A 16,586-nucleotide genomic window follows, 5' to 3' on the forward strand; every position below is an offset into this window, starting at 1 on the left:
CTTGTTGTATTCGGGGGTCATATTTGAAGTGGATATTTTCATAATGTCTTCCAAATGGTCATCAGTCAGAGAAGAACGTTGCTTGTTTTTATTCATGTTCATGATGGAAAATGTTTGTTCACATATGTAAGTGCTTCCAAAAATGCTGAACGTTTTCAGTGCAACTTTGATAAGATTTTTGTATTTTTCATTGTCCAGACTTCTGTAGAAGCCCCGCAGGCTGCCTTCTCTGTGCTTATTTCGGTAAACTGCCGAACACTGAAGTTCAATAACCTCCAACTGCAAATCTCCTGGCACTTCCTCTGGATCCACAGAAAAGGGATCTTCAATCAGCTTTAACTGGATGTCTTCTTCTTTAGACAAAGTAAGTCTTCTGTCAAATTCTTCAATCAAAAGATTAATGTGCTTTGCGTATTTTTCTCCTAACTCGGTGTGTTTGTGCTGAGGGATATGCTGTGCACAAGTGGGAAAGTGACACATTTCACCTTTTGACAGCTGACTTCTGAAAAGTTTCGGTTTCATTTTGAAAGCTTTCACTGCTGCACACATTTGAAATATACGTTGATTTTTTCTCTGAAGTTGAAAGTTGAGATCATTCAGGGGTGCTGTAATATCACAAAAGAAAAAGAGATCTTGATTCCAGGACTCATTTTCAAGCTCTGGGAATTTTATTGGCCCATCTTCTAGGAATTTTGCTACCTCCTCTTTCAAAGCAATGAAACACTGGAGCACTCTTCCCTGACTCAACCACCTCACTTCCATATGGTAGATTAAGTAGCTGCACTTGGCGTCTACCCCTTCAAGAAAGGCTCAAAATGTCCTATGTTTTAGTCCTCTAGAACGGATGTAGTTTACAATGGAAACTACCACTGACATTACATGCTCAAATTTTAAGACTTTGCTACACACAACTAGCTGATGTATAATGCAATGATGTTTGGTTATTTGTCTCCCGATAAATTCTTCAAGAAGAGTAACTGCTCCAACATTTTTTTCCCGCACATAGCTGGAGCACCATCAGTACAAATGGCTACCAAGTTTGTGAACTCTAATCCCAATTTATCGTTCATGCACTTTATCACTTCACTGGAGATTTCTTTTCCGGTTGTGCGACCCGTCATGGAGCACATGCCAACAAGTTCTTCAGTAATTTCAAAGTTTTTATCAATACCTCTAATAAAAATAAGAAGTTGGGCGGTGTCTTTTAAATCAGTGCTTTCATCCATAGCGAGGGAGTAAAAGCAGAATTCACTGACTCTCTGCTTTAACTGATCACTTAGATTGGTAGAAATATCAGCTAGTCTTCTCTGTACAGTCATGCGTGATAGACTGACGTTCTCAAATATTTTCCTCTTTTCTGGACATAACTCAGATACAGCAATCAACATACACTTTTTTAAAAACTCGCGTTCTGTGAAGCATTTCCCAGCAGCAGCAATTTCCTTAGAAATTTGAAAGCTTACTTTAGTAACCGTATCGTTCTCAGTGCTCACTTTCTTGAAAATGTGCTGTTCTCCACTAAGGTTTTTCGCTAAACTGGCTGCTTTAATTATTTTTTCATTTGGGTTCAATTTGGCGAGATTGGGATGTTTAGTTTCAAAGTGCCGCTGAAGGTTGTATTCTTTCGGAATGGCTAACATTTCACGGCACACGAGGCACAGTATTTTGTCTTTGGAAACAGTACATAAGTATTTATTCGTCCATTCAGTGTTGAAAACTCTGTGCTCTGATTCTATTTTTCTCTTTTTCTTTTCACTCATGGTATCCATTATGAAGCTCAAGATTTTGTTGAATAAATTCACACAGAAGGGAAACACTCACAGTCACACACAAAGAGAAGAGATCTCTCACGGCGCATGGCACACTAGCAAGGCACTGACGGTGTGTGGAAGCCTGTAGAGAGGGAAGGGTGACCAGATCACAGCAGTGAAACAGGACCCGCCCCCTCCCCGCTCGGCCCCACCATCACACCCCTCTTCAACCCCCCAGGGTTACTATATTACTGCACACAGCAGTCAATCAATGTAGTTGGAGATAAATCTCTGCATTATGCATTTTTGCATAACTTTTATATGACTTTGTATTGAACCTTGGTAATATGTTATAGCGGGCCCCTAAGCAGGGCCGGCTCCAGGCAACAGCTTATCAAGCAGGTGCTTGGGGCGGCAACTCTGGAGCGGGGCGGCACTTTCAGGTATTTGGTGGCAATTCAGCGGAGGGTCCCTCACTCCTGCTCGGAGCGAAGGACCTCCCGCTCAATTGCCGCAGATCGCAATTGCAATCACAGCTTTTTTTTTTTTTTTTGGCTGCTTGGGGCAGCAAAACCCCTGGAGCCCCTAAGATAGTATAATTAAGGTAAAAGAAAAATTTCTTCTGTGCACATTTTTAAAGCAGAGTTCAAATTTGTGTGCCATGAGATAAATGTGCCCAAGCGAGTAAAATGCTTATACATTTAAAAAGTTTTAATTTGCAATTTGTGTCAATTTATATGGGTTTTCAGATGGAGATATCATAAGAAAAACAAACATTTGTGTTTTAAATTGAAAATTTTCCTAAAAAATATTAATAAATGATTATCAGCCAAGAATAAGATATGTAATTACAAATGCATTTTAATTTCCTTATTGGTCAAAATGTCAAAGACTGCTAAACTAACCTTACTGTTTTTCCCTGCGAATTTTTTCATTTGCCCATTCAACATAAACTCTGTCCAGATCTATCAGTTCTCAATCCAGCTGGTAACTCTTAATACATGTCAGCACCTCACACTGAACCCCCCACTCGCTAATTTCCCAATACACACAGATTTCTCCTCCCTCCCTCCCAGTGCCCTTCCCCACAGCCCCACCACCACAACTAAACAATGCCCCACACAGACCACCACTGCCCAGGGCCCTGACACACACACCCCTACTGCCCAGCACCCCCAACAGGCCCCCAATGCCTAGCACCCCAAAACACACAAACTTCCCCCACTGCCCAGCGCCCTCCACACCCCCACTGCCCAGCACCCCCAGCACACCTCCCAGACACTCACTCCACCACACCCTGCCCCCTTCCCTGGCCGCACTCACCAGCCCAACTGGGAGGTCTCTGGCTCCTAGGGTGAGAGCGGCAAGGGGAGTCTCCAGACTCTCCACGTGCTGCGCCCACCACAAGCGCGATCTCCATGGCTCCCAATCCATTGGCCAGGAAAAGCGCCAATGGGACCTGCAGAGCGGGGCTTGAAGCACCGGCAGCACGCAGAGGGCCTAAGAGCCAGCAGGTCCCTCTGGCTCCAAGATTTGGGGGGGGGCAAAAAGCGCTCAGGACGGGGCGGTGTCTGAGCCCTGTGTCCCGCTGGGGGGGGCGGTGGCGCGTGAGGGCTCCGTGCCTGTGTCCCTCTTGGGGCGGGGGGGGCGGTGGCACACGAGGGCTCTGTGCCCATGTCCTGCTGGGGGGGGGGGCAGCAGCTCACGAGGGCGCTGTGCACGTGACCTGCTGGGGAGGGCAGTGGCGTGTGAGGGCTCCGTGCCCGTGTTCCGGTGGGAGGAGGCGGCGGCACGTGAGGGCTCCATGCCTATGTCCTGCTGGAGGGGGGGTGGCAGTGATCGAGGGCTCCGTGCCCATGTCCCACTTGGGGTGGGGGCAGGGGTGAAAGTAACTTACAGGACTTACTGGTACTGCCGGATTCCTGAGGGGGCATGGCCTCACCCGGAAGAGGCGTGGCCTCTCAAGATTGAAAAGCCCTGGGGCACCAGCTGAGGCTAGGAGACCCAGAGCCTTTAAATCAACCAGGGGCTCCCAGCTGCAGAGGTGGCTGGGAGCCCCCCGGGGCTCAGGGACAAATTAAAGGGCCCGGGGCTCCAGTGGCCGGAGGGAACCCAGAGCTTTGCGGGGCTGGGGCAGGGATTTAAAGGGCCCAGAGCTCCTGCCACTGAAGGGAGCCCGAGGCCTTTAAATCCCGGCCCCAGCCCAGCTGCCAGAGCCAAGGGCTCTGGGCTGCCCGCAGCCGCAGAGAGCCCTGAGCCTTTTAAATCCCAGCCGCAGCCGGGATTCAAAGGGCTGCCCACAGCCACGGGGAGCCCTGAGCCCTTTGAATCCCGGCCGCGGCTGGGATTTAAAGGGCTCTGGGCTGCCCGCAGAGCGCGGTGTTTCCCGTGTGTGTGGGGTTTAGAATCCCCCCGCGGGCTGCACAGTGAGCCTCTGCGGGCTGCATTGGGGAGTTCCCCTGGGAGGGGAGACCCAGAGCAAGGGGGTACTGCTGGGGCAGAACCCCAAGGTAAAGGGCACCGGGGTCTGAGTGGAACACGGGGCCAGCGGCAGGCGAGACACCAGCCACCAGGAGGCGCTCTGAGGCTGAAGAGCTAATTCCTAAGACGACCAGCAGGAGGTGCCGCACCGGTGAGTCTCACCTCGCTTCAAGGCCATAGACCCAGTTCCAGTACAGCACCAGGGGAAGTGATTCTATTCCCAGTATTTTCTGGTCTTCCAAAAGAACAGTGGATAGAGACCGCTATTAGAGCTCAGATGCCTAAACACCTTTGTAAGATCACAGAAATTTAGGATGGTAACTCTTGCAGCTGTAATTCCTACAGTATATTCTGGAAATTGGTTCATGACCCTCGCCCTTTGGGATGTGTATTTTCATGTTGCAATTTATTGGTCTGACAAGAGGTTTCTTCATTTTACTGTCAACCAAGATCACTTTCAGTATCGATGCCTTTTGGCATCTCCTCTGCCCCCTAAGGGTGTTCTCAAAGGTCATGGCAATGGTAGCTCCTCACTTACACAAGCTATAATCATCTTCTCTTACCTCGACAACTGGCTGCTCAACAGCCGGTCGTAAGATGAAGTTCCTTCCACAGTACAGACATCCATGTCCCTGTTCTACAGGTTAAGTCTTCAACTCAATATTGAAAAGTCCACTTTGACATTAGTATAATGGATAGATTTCATAGGGGCTTCTCTGGAACCAAGGCTTACCTACCTGTGGACAGGTTTATGATCCTAACAAACTTCATTTCCAAGGTTCAAGTAGGAAATGCAGGAAATTCTACTTGAGAGAAGGGCTGGATCGTCAGTCCATAGAGAATGCCTTCCTCATTTCGTGGACAGTCTTCTTTATGCATATCCACTGACATCATTGGTCACAGTGTTGAACAAGATCAAACAAGATAAAGCCAGGGTCATTCTAGTTGTACCAACTTCGTCAAGACATGTATGATATCCTTACCTGATTCATCTACTTCTTGTCGACTATTGAGACTTCCACCCATTCCCTATCTCCTGCCTTAGGACTCTGGTCAGACTCTTCACCCCAACCTGAGAATTCTTCAGCTCAGAGGTTGGCTCCTCAACGATTCTCAGGGATACAGATTTCGTATTCAGTAGAAGTGTAACAGGTACAGTTAAACATCAGGAATATATCTATAAAAATACCCTAAAAAATGGAAGCAATTCCACCACTGGTGTGTCCGGCAACAGTTTTTGCCTGTTCATTTCTCTCTCTGCTGCTCTTGATTACATGTTGGAATTGAAAAAGTCAGGTCTTTCCATGAGTGCCTTCGAGGTTCATCTGGCCGCTATCAACGCTTTTCATTCACCAGTAGAAAGATTCTCAGTGTTTGCCCACTCCACGACAGTAAGATTAGTCAAGGGAATGACAACTTTCTTTCCTCAAATTAACCCTCTCTCAGAACAGACGCTCCCCAACTTATGCAATTGTTCCACTCTGGAAAGCCTTACATAACCCGAATTTTACATAAGTTGGAATCGTATATTGTGCAAGCATAAAAAAAACAAACAATTACAACATTTTCTGCTCTAAATCAATCTTCTTTCGCTTACGAACTGGTCCTGAACTCTTGCTATTACTTGGTCGCTTTCCAGGCATGATTTGAATGAAATAATAGGGTGAAATAACAGAAATACAGTATCACTGAAATAACATGAGACAGAGGCTGTGAGAACGCAAACCCTTCCCTTGTAGGAGATGCTACAATTGTATTTCTCTGCACACCGCACTACGGTACAGTACTTTGTGTTTCCGTACGTTACACAATATTTTCCACAACTCAAACATTTTATTTATGCCTTATGGAACTTTTTGTGTAAGGTCGAATTTGGGTAAGTTGGGTCTTGTGTAAACAGGGGAGCATCTGTATTGAACTTAAACTTGGTTCTCAATTGCCTCCTTTTGAGCTATTGGCTATATATTCCCTGCTTCACCTATCTATGACAACTTTCTGGATGTCCATGATTTCTGTCCGGAGAGTCAGAGAAATGTGGGCTTTAATGGCATATCCTCCCTTGAGAGGCCTGGTCTACAATACGGGGTTAGTTCGAATTTAGCCGCATTAGGTCGATTTTAAAATGAATGTGTCCACACAACCAACCCTGTTCCGTTGACTTAAAGGGCTCTTAAAATTGATTTCTGTACTCCTCCCCCGACAAAGGGATTAGCACTAAAATTGACCTTGCTGGGTCAAATTTGGGGTAGTGCGGACGCAAATCGACAGTACTGGCCTCTGGGAGCTATCCCAGAGTGCTCCAATGTGACCACTCTGGACAGCACTTCGAATTCCGATGCACTAGCCAGGTACACAGAAAAAGCTCTAGGAACTTTTGAATTTAATTTCCTGTTTGATCAGCATTGCGAACTCAGCAGCACAGGTGACCATGCAGCCCCCCCAGAATCATAGAGCATAGAATGTTTCTACGCTCCTACTATCATCTCAGTCCCTGAGGTTATCGCAGATTAGAAGGCAGAAAAAACGCACTCGTGAGGATGTTCTCTGAGCTCATGCAGTCCTCCCACACTGATAGGGCACAGCTTAATGCATGGAAGCATTCAGTGGCAGAGGCCAGGAAAGAATTAAGTGAGCGCGAAGAGCGGAGGCAGGATGCGATGCTGAGGAAAGCCAGCAAGAGCACAGATCCCTGCTGCATCCACTGTATAACCGCCTACCCTCCTCCCCACGTTCCACAGCCTCCTCACCCAGATGCCCAAGAACGCGGGGGGGAGGCTCCGGGCACTCAGCCACTCCACTCCAGAGGATGGCCCAAGCAACAGAAGGCTGTCGTTCAAACCGTTTGATTTTTAGTGTGGCTACAATAAGCAATGTGGCAACGTCCTTCCCTCCTCCCCCACCTCACCTGGGCTACCTTGTCTGTTATCTCTATTTTTTTTTTAATTAGTAAAGAAAGAATGCATCGTTTCAAAACAATAGTTACTTTATTTCGAAGAGGGGAGGCTGGTTGGCTTACAGGGAATTAAAATCAACAAAGGGGGCAGGTTTGCATCAAGGAGAAACACACACAACTGTCACACGGTAGCCAGGCCAGTCATGAAACTGGTTTTCAAAGCCTCTCTGATATGCAGCGCGCCTTGCTGTGCTCTTTCAATCGCCCTGGTGTCTGGTTGCTCAAAATTGGACGCCAGGCGATTTGCCTCAACCTCCCACCCCGCCATAAACATCTCCCCCTTACTCTCACAGATATTATGGAGCACACAGCAAGCAGAAATAACAATGGGAATGCTAGTTGCGCTGAGGTCTGACCTAGTCAGCAAACAGCGCCAGCGAGCTTTTAAAGTTCGTGACGGTGAGCTGAGTGGGCTCCATGCTTGCCATGGTATGGCATCTGCAGGGGTAACCCAGGAAAAAGGCATGAAATGATTGACAGATGTTGCTTTCACAGAGAGGGGGCAACTGATGACATGTACCCAAAATCACCCACAACAATGTTTTTGCCCCATCAGGCATTGGGAGCTTGGGAATTCCAATGGGTGGCAGCGACTGTGGGAACTGTGGGATAGCTACCCACTGTGCACCGCTCCATAAATCGATGCTAGCCATGGTAGTGAGGATGCACTCTGCCGACTTAATGCACTTAGTGGGGACATACACAATTGACTGTATAAATTCGATTTCTAAAAATCAACTTCGATAAAAATCGATTTAATTTCGTAGTGTAGACATAGCCACAACAGTATTCTTCATGGAAGAAATTTCATTGCGGTCACATCCTAAATGTCTACCTGAAGTATCTCCTGAATTTCATATTAACCAGGTTATTGATCTTCCATTTCCACCCCCAAGCCACACCCAGACCTGGGAGGAAGCTGCTTGTAATACCCTCGATGTCAGAAGGACATTAGACTTTTGTGTTGCTACAACCAAATGCTTTAGAAAGTTTCCCAGATTGTTTCCTTTGTAGACAGATCCAAAGGAGCTACAATTTCCACCCAAAGACTCTCAAGGTCGATCTCTAGTCGTATAACCTCTTATTATGAGGCTGACAATGTTCAACCTCCTTCTAGAGCACTAGCCCATTCTGCAAGGTCACTGTCTACTTCAACGACACTATTGAAAGATGTTGTTGAAATTTGCAGAGCTGCAATCTGGACCTCAATACATACTTTCTCTAAACTTGATATCTTGATTCATACTTCTAGATCAGATTCTGTGTCTGGCAATTCAGTTCTCTCCTGTGTTAGATCTAACTCTGAAGCTCCCTCCTCCTCCTGGGGATACTGCTCAGGAGTCCTCCAGATTGGAGCACCCACAGGAACACTACTTGAAGGACAAATTAATCATCTTGTGCAGTAACTGGCGTTCTTTGAAACATGTGTCTCTATGGGTGCTCCACTACCAGCCCTCATTCCCCTCAGCTTTGGAGTTTCATCCCATGCCTGTGCACCTGTACTGGGCACGAGGATATCTGGAGTACAGACGTGGGCTGAAAAGGCATTGCTACGGAAAATCGCCGAACAAAAGTACATGGGGTGCATGCACACTTTAAGTGGGGCACTCAGAGAGCCACACAACTCAAAACTCCAGTTACTGCACCAGGTTAGTAGCCTCTTCTTTTAAAAACTTATTATTTTTCTTGGAATCGGTTTATTTATCAAACCACCATGAAAAATTCAAATAGTGCTCAGCATATGGTATAATTTGCTTTTTGCCCTTTTGGTGAGATATTTATGAGATTGTCACAAAGTTCAGTTTTAACAATCCTAACTATAGTTAGCAGAATTCAGTATATATATATTTTACAATTTTGATGGATAAGATGTTTATTTTAAAGCTTTTCCCCCCAATTTTTATCACTTTACATTTTCAGTTGCATAAAATTATGGGCTTTAAGCATTTTTAAATCTTTAGTTGTGAGAAATGATGGGCGGTCATAATTATTTAACAGCAGCAGACACGGAGATTCAAAAAGGTAAAGCTTTATAACCATTAAAACACAAATTGTCAATTCAACATCACATCAAAATATACAAAGTAAACATCTTTACATCAAATACTAACAAGTTCTCATGCAGTGTTTTTCTTACTTTGCTTAAAATATGATTTATTGGTGGAAATATTTTTTCATCAGTTTGGTACATACAGTGAATTTGACATTTAGAGACCAAAAAATCTAACCCTTCCAAACCTAACTATAGTGCAGGTACCAATAAGGAGTCACCTTTGTCCGGCAAATTAGTTCTTTATACATCTGTGCTGGCCAGAGTTCCTTTATTCTCTGAAGGTTTAGTGATTGTTTTTATGATTTTACTAGAAGCAGTTACAGGAAGATAATGGCCAGAATCACCCTGCCAAAGGTCAGTAAGTTTGACTTTCTTTTATCTTCTTGTCTCTTTCTAGTTTCCTACCACTTTTCAAAAAATTATTAGTGGGCAGTAGTGTTAATATCTTCAGATTCCTGTCATTGGGCTGGTCCATGTATGCTTAATTTCTTCAATTATGTCCTTACCATCTCTTTCTCAGTAGCTTTTTTTAATAAAAGGGATCTTTCACTTCCTAAATTATCCAAACTCTTCATTTTTTGTTGCAGATTGAAAGACAGGAACAATGAGGTAGGGGGTGATGCAAGGGAAAATGTTTTGTAGCAAAAGTTGATCTCTTCCATCAAAGATGACAAATAAAGCCCTGAAAACTTGGTTCCTTGACTAGTCTGGACCAAGCTCTTGTCTGTCCTTTGGCATCTCTCTCCTATTTGAATGGCGATGTTAAAATGTGTTTTTAAGGCGGTAGGTTAATTAAGGCACAAACGTACCGCCATTAAATCCATGATAGCTTTGTCCTGGACTTCAACAGTGGGTAAGAGCCATACAGAGAAGAGACACTGTTTTTAGGATCAAGTTTGCACATTGTAGCCTGCAGAAATTACTGTAGTCAGGGTGGCAGCATAGCAGCAGGTGGGGGAGGCATTTGCACAAGCAGCAGCACACAGCCAGGCACATCGGGGTGTGTGTGGAGGGGCAGCAGCACATCGCCAAGCGTGTGTGTATGCGGGAGGGGGCGGGGAGAGTTGCAAGGGCAGCAGCAAGGAGCGACACGTGGGGGGGTTTGCAGGATACCAGTATACAGCCAGCCTCGTCATCGGAGGGTGTAGGGGAAACAGCCTAGCCAGGCATATGCAAAGGGGGGTGCTGCAGGGTCAGCAGCGGGCAGCCAAACACGCGGGGATGGGTGGGGAGAGGCTGCGGGGGCCGCCAGACCCGCGGGGGAGGGGGAGACTGCGAGGGAGGGGGGCCGCAAGGGCAGCCAGACCCGCGTAGGGGTGGGGTGGGGGAGGCTGCAGGGACAGCCAGACCCGCGTAGGGGTGGGGTGGGGGGCGGGCTGCGGGGGCCGCCAGACCCGCGTAGGGAGGGGGTGGGGGGAGCAGGTGCACGCGCTGGGGCGCAAGGCGGGAGGTATTGGGGCGGGGGGGGGCACCTGCAGTGGCTGGCGCGCGATCCCAGCCAATCAAGGTGCGGGAGCGGGTATCCGCGCTCGCGGGCGGGGCCCAGCCGTCGTCCCACGCAGAGGCTCCGCTGCCGCTGCTGCCCCCCAGAACCCCGTGCGCGCGCCAGGCTGCCGCGCCGTCTCTAAAGGGCGGGTTCGTCACGTGACGGGGGCGAAGCCGTTGCAGCTGGCGCCATGCCTCACCTGTCACGTGTTTCCGGGCCCGGCCAATCGTTGGCGAGCGGCGAGGCCCCTCCCTAGTGGGAGGCGGGGCCGGTGCGGGTGCAGCCTGCGAGCGCGGTGCGCGCGGGCGAGCTCGGCGCAGACAAAGCGGGACCGGCGGCGGGGCCTGGCCGGCTCGGCGAGGAGCGGGCGGAGGCCGCGGGGCGGGAACGGGGACTCCGGCACGTGCTGCCGCGGCGGCCAGCGGGAGCGGGGCCCCTACGCGGCGGCCAGCGGGAGGCGGGCGGGGCCTGCCGGGGCGTTGGCCCCAGTCGGCGGCGAGGCGCGGGCTCGAGCCCGCAGTGGCGTTGGCGTGAGCGGCCCCTTCCCGCATGGCGGCTCTGCCCGGGGCAGGTGGCGCCTCCTGGGACGGGCAGTGACGGGCGGCGGGGCCCTCGAGGTTCCCCGCGAGGCGCGCTGAGCGGGGGGCGGGGAGTGGGTCAGCGCCGCGGGGAAGCCCCGCAGACCGGCGCTGCCTGGGCGGGCCTGGCAGCGGGGCCGGGGTCACACAAGAGCCCGCCTGAGGCGGGGTGTTGGGGCTGCCAGGCAGCGGGGCCAGCCATGGCCTTTACCAATTACAGCAGCCTGAACCGTGCCCAGCTGACCTTCGAGTACCTGCATACCAACTCGTGAGTATCCTGCCGGCCGGCCGGCCACTAGCCCGGGCCTGGAGCTTTCTTTTCACCTCTGTCGCCTGGTGGCGGCCCAGCCACAGCCACTCGTGGCCAGTCTTGAACTTTGGATGCTCATTTTACAAAGAACCGACACCAAGTTGCCTTGCTAATCCAGAAAGGGTCCCCAGAGTCTTCCCGTCTCTAAGCTACTCTACAGTGTTTGTTGAACAGAGGCTTCAGCGGCATGAGCATGGTTTGTATCTTCAGTATAATTCAAGTCAGCTGGAGCCATTTATATCAAAACCAGATGAAACTCAACGGTGGATCTTCAGGAATCAAATATTTATGCCGCTTCCAGCTACTCTTCTTGATCAAACAATCCAACAGCAACAGAAAGGCAGAATCCTTTAGAGGTGTCTTCAAGAAAGAAAACAGAACGGTTGAAAGCAATTTGCAAGAAGGATGTTCTTTGTGTCCGATTCCTCTGTGTTTGATTTTTCTCCCCAAAATAACTTGTCTGCTGAGGAAACTGATATTAGTCTTTTTCCTGAAGGTTCTGTAGATCACAGGGTAAGGAAGACATGGAATAATTTTTGCACATGCATTGTGCCTTTCACTCAAGGATCACAAAGCACTTATAAATATTAAGTATCACAACACCTCTAAGAGGTAGGTATTATACCCATTGCAAAGATGGGTATACAGAGGCACAGAGAGATGACATGACATGTATGAGGTCATACATCAGCAGCAAAACTGGGAATAGAATCCAAGAGCCTTAACACCTAGGGCCCTGCTTTAAATACGATATGTGCTCTCTCACTGGAGCATTAATTAACAAAGGGACTCTTTTTGTGTATTTGCTTATATATGTATTGTTTTAGAAAAATATAGGCACTTTACCTAAATATTTGATATTGTAGGATAGCTGTTGGAAAATGCAGTACGTGTAGAGAGATGGAAAAAAGTGGACTTCCTGTAGTTTATAGAATGTGCTTTCCTGTAGAGTGATTTGATATGAGAAATCATTCTCTTGTTGCCTCTTTCTTGGTAATGGCTGTTTCTCCTTTATAACGTTTTATTTGGCTAACACTTGCATGTTTTGGTCAGTTGTATTTTTAAATATGTTTCCTTTCTGCTCCCAATTGGCTATCGGGGATTGTTGTGTTTTAGTACAGTGTATTTGAAGTCCAGAAAAAGAAAATGTTCTGATAGAGCCGAAGAAGATTCAGCTGTTTTGAGTTTGGCTATTTTCATCTATTTACCATTGTGGGCTGCATCCAGTACTACCTGTATAGCCTTGAGGATGTCACATGGGTCGCAGCTTTGTGCTGACTGGACCGCAAGTTGAGAACCACTGGTCTAGAACATACCCAGTGTTGTTCCTGGAGTGAAAGTGACATTGGTATTTTAGAAAAATCAAATTTGGTATACTGACACCTGTCGGAAACCTGCAGATTGCAAGTAATCAGCTGTGTAATGCTGTCTAGGGGGAAGGGAATTCCATCATAAAGCATGAGATTTTTGTTATCCTTACAGTAATAAGTTTTTGAGGATAACAGTGCAAACTAGTGATGGATTCTCTGCATTCTGTCAGTTGGCCTTTGGAGGAACCATACCTCTTTGTCTTTGACCCCTTTGTAGAAGGGGGAACAAATAGAAGAATTGGCCATGTCTGCTTGTGTTACTAGGAGAAATATAGTGCAATGGTTTTGATGGTGTCTCCCCTCTGGTACCTTTTTCAAATACTGAGGCAAAATGGGAGTGAGGGAGCCTCAATGGTAGCATAATCTGTCTCCTTTAGACTTCTACGGATAGAGCCCAGAGCGCATAACCTTGACTGAGTTTTTCATTGTTTAGTTCTAAATTGTGACTTTTTTATTAATAGTACTGGAAGAGAGGTGGACTGCTTGGCAAAGTTTTGAGTATTTATAATGATTGCTCTTGGCAAATGGGAATTATTTTCAACCCATGGATGAAAAAAATAGCAGTTATAGCTCTTGGGCACAGGAGAAGATAGTGACACTATATCATCTGAGGGACAATGGTGCTGCAATTCCATTCATTGCTTTGCCCTATAACTGGTTTAGTTACTTTAAATGTTGTGCTAGGTCTTCTGGTTGGTGTATGAGGACTGGGACTTGAGACTTCTGAGTTCAGTTCCTGGTGCTGTCATTGACTGACTAAGTGACCATGACGTCAAGTCCCTCCACCTCTATGGCTCAAGTCTTACCAATCATGAAATGATTAAAATATCCAACTCCATGGCAAACTGGATCTAAATTGTGCTGTGAGGCCCCAAGATTTTGCAGTGCTCGAGTATGGCAGATTGGAAAGTCTGCAGCATCTGCATTTCAGCTACAAAATGGAGACTTCTAATAAATATGAGATTGACTAGTACAGTCATTACAGTGATACATGTTAATTATTTTAATATAAAAATAATTTTATGCTGTCATCACAGTTTCAGTTCTTAATATACCATGGATTTTTGCAGTGCATAATTGCATCATGGAAATTGTTAGGAGGGGAAGATGGAGGTTTTGGAAAATAGGTGAGGCACAATTAGGGCTTTTGACATCCAACAAGGGATGAGAAGCATGTTGATATTGTTGGATAAGTACCTTAGGTGGATGTTTCTCCTAAAATGATCAATAGTAAAATCATTTAAATAGTGACATTTTAAATTTTAATCAGTTCGGAATTAATTCTTTGAGATGAATGAAGCATTCGTCTTTCAGAATCATGGTCTCAGGCAGTTGCAGACTGAGGAAGACACTTTCATGTTTTCATGGTGGTTTTCACAGTCACAAGAGCTAGAAACTTTTAAAATGACAGCTTAGATTTTGAAGCACAATCTCTGGCTGCGGAACTGAAAAATACATAGTTCCTGATTATAGCTGTTTACTTTTTAAGTTTTGTCTACTGGGAAAATGAGTCGTGGTTTTAAAAAAAAAACCCTCAACCGGCATGAACTAGTATGTTTTAATTAGCATGTTGCTAAACACTACTTATCATTTCAGGTACATTCATGTTTTTTAAAAGGGTTAGCTGGTCACCATTAGCCAGGACCCTAAAGATCAACCTTAGGGGTCATGGCTAATGGACTAACATGTTTTTAAACATCACCTGGTGTGTTTGACAGCTTGCAAATTAAAGCATTTAAGTTTAAAAACATAACTCGTTTTTCCAGTGTAGACAAACCTAAGAGTTGTATTAAGGCTTGTAAAAGACCTTTGCGATCCTTTCATGAAACCATCAATGTAAGGGTAAAGTATGGTTATTATAGTTGACACTTAATTATGGATCCCTAATACAATAGGTGCTTTAAAACTTTAATAAGATGGTATTTTTTCCTTTTTTAAAAAAAGTTAAAATCTATTAACTATTAAAAGCTATTGAGTAACCTGGTACAAAATTATATTTTAAAATGCTTGAAAACTTGCACATGGACCTGGTTAACTTGTCTCTGTATGCTTGAATGTGTTTGTAATGCATAGTTGGTTGAAACAACTTGTTAAAATTTGTACCACTAAATTTATCTTCGGAAATAAATCTTCTAATGACAGCCTGCCGTCAAGAGTTAATATTTGTGGCCAAGTTAAAACGAAAGCTGGCCCTTTAACTAGAACTGACCTGTTAGACACAGTTAGAATGGCAGATGTATATTTAAGTGGAGCAAGTTTTATTTTTTTCCCCTCCAACAGCTGCTCACTAAATTTGAGAAATTAAAAAAAAAAATGCAGTTTCTTTACCTATTAAAAATATTTTCTGCCTATAAGTGAAGGATACAATAGCCAATGTCTGAAGGTTTAGTTACGGTAATAACAAGAGAAGACAGCTCTGTTTGCCAACAGGATGCCAAACTCCGAAAGTAGAATTTGGTGCATTGCTGGGACCACCTTTGCTACAGAGAAGTTGACTTATCAGTCTGTGGTATTAATTACGTGCCCATCGCTTCTGTGTACCTGTAGGATCAGGAATCAGATTGGTAGTTAGGGAAGATAGGGTACTCTTCCAAGCTCCACTCTCAAAATAAGTCCTATTCACTTCAGATGTTGCTTTCAATAGACTGTGCAGATGTTCAGAATATGATCACACATGCTTTCCGGGTTCCTTGAATTTGGCTTCCTTTCAGCGTAGTCTGAATGCATCACACCCATGGCATTGCTGGGTTCCTTAGGGCTTGGCTCCCTCTTGGTGGTGCTCATTTTTTCCCAAGCCCACCCATTCGTGCTCTCAAAATGAACTGTTCCTCAGAGTAGATTTTATAGATCTTCACAATATATTGCCTCTTCTTACATGATTTGATTGAGCAGTGAAATAGCTTAACAATGAAGACACTTAAAGTAGAGACATCTGAGCAAATATACACTGAGGTGAAAGGGATAGTTCACACCTCTCAGAGCTATTGTTTCAGACTCTTTGCAAACTTGGGCAGATATTACTGCATCAGTTAGGTTTGATTCATGTGTTTTGACATGTTCTTTGCAACTGAAACAGTTCATGGGCTTTTTTCTGTACAACAAGAGGGCATCTCGGGAGAGAACCATTACACTGCCATTACATGCAAGGATAGATGGAAGTTAAGTACTTATTTGTCGGGTCGTTTCGACATGGAGGAAGTAGGCATGTTGTTGCTATGAATTAAGAGATTCATTAATAACAATGCAGATCAGCCTCTTGGCTTGGTTTTAAAGTTAATGTTAGACTCTGGGGATCGTTAAGGTCATTTTGAGAAGATGCCAGTTCTGAGAGTAATAGTATACATATATTTTTTTTTTATACATACGCCAAAGAAACCTACATGTTTATAGCCCTAGCTAGTGATAAATATTTTTGGATTTCATTTCACTCAGTTTTAGCAAGGTTTCATCTCTTTGCCTCAATTGGTATGAGAGGATTACATTGTTGGTAGGCATTCAGATACCACTGTGATGAGTGCAGTGGGAAAAACATAGTTATTTAGAAAAGGATTAATCATTCTGGCGCTCCTTAGATTATGGTGTGATAGATCTGTTTTTTCAGCCC

The 16,586-nt window shown here is 45.8% G+C and overlaps 1 protein-coding gene and 1 long non-coding RNA gene across 5 annotated transcripts in view; one reads left to right on the forward strand and one right to left on the reverse strand.

The window, feature by feature from the left end:
- The window catches only part of LOC120386253, a 51,505-nt gene that overhangs the window by 14,835 nt on the left and 20,084 nt on the right, over positions 1–16,586 (reverse strand). Inside the window, exons 3-4 of one of the 2 annotated variants that reach the window (XR_005589608.1) lie at positions 15,348–15,523; positions 11,979–12,111 (exon numbers count right to left, since the gene is read on the reverse strand). The exons of the other annotated variant lie outside the window; for it this stretch is intronic. This is a non-coding gene — a long non-coding RNA (uncharacterized LOC120386253). Of the gene's footprint in view, positions 1–11,978; positions 12,112–15,347; positions 15,524–16,586 lie in introns of those variants that run through there. 2 annotated transcript variants of the gene reach the window in all.
- Positions 11,370–16,586, forward strand: part of MORC2 (MORC family CW-type zinc finger 2) — a 92,215-nt gene continuing 86,998 nt past the window's right edge. Inside the window, exon 1 of one of the 3 annotated variants that reach the window (XM_039505390.1) lies at positions 11,370–11,570. In XM_039505390.1, the coding sequence (XP_039361324.1) occupies positions 11,503–11,570 (68 nt within the window). In that variant the 5' untranslated portion in view covers positions 11,370–11,502. The remainder of the gene's footprint in view (positions 11,571–16,586) is intronic. The other 2 variants (XM_039505388.1, XM_039505387.1) reach the window with 2 other exon arrangements.

The sequence above is a fragment of the Mauremys reevesii genome, linkage group 18 (assembly GCF_016161935.1).
Source record: "Mauremys reevesii isolate NIE-2019 linkage group 18, ASM1616193v1, whole genome shotgun sequence".
NCBI classification, from domain to species: Eukaryota; Metazoa; Chordata; order Testudines; family Geoemydidae; genus Mauremys; species Mauremys reevesii.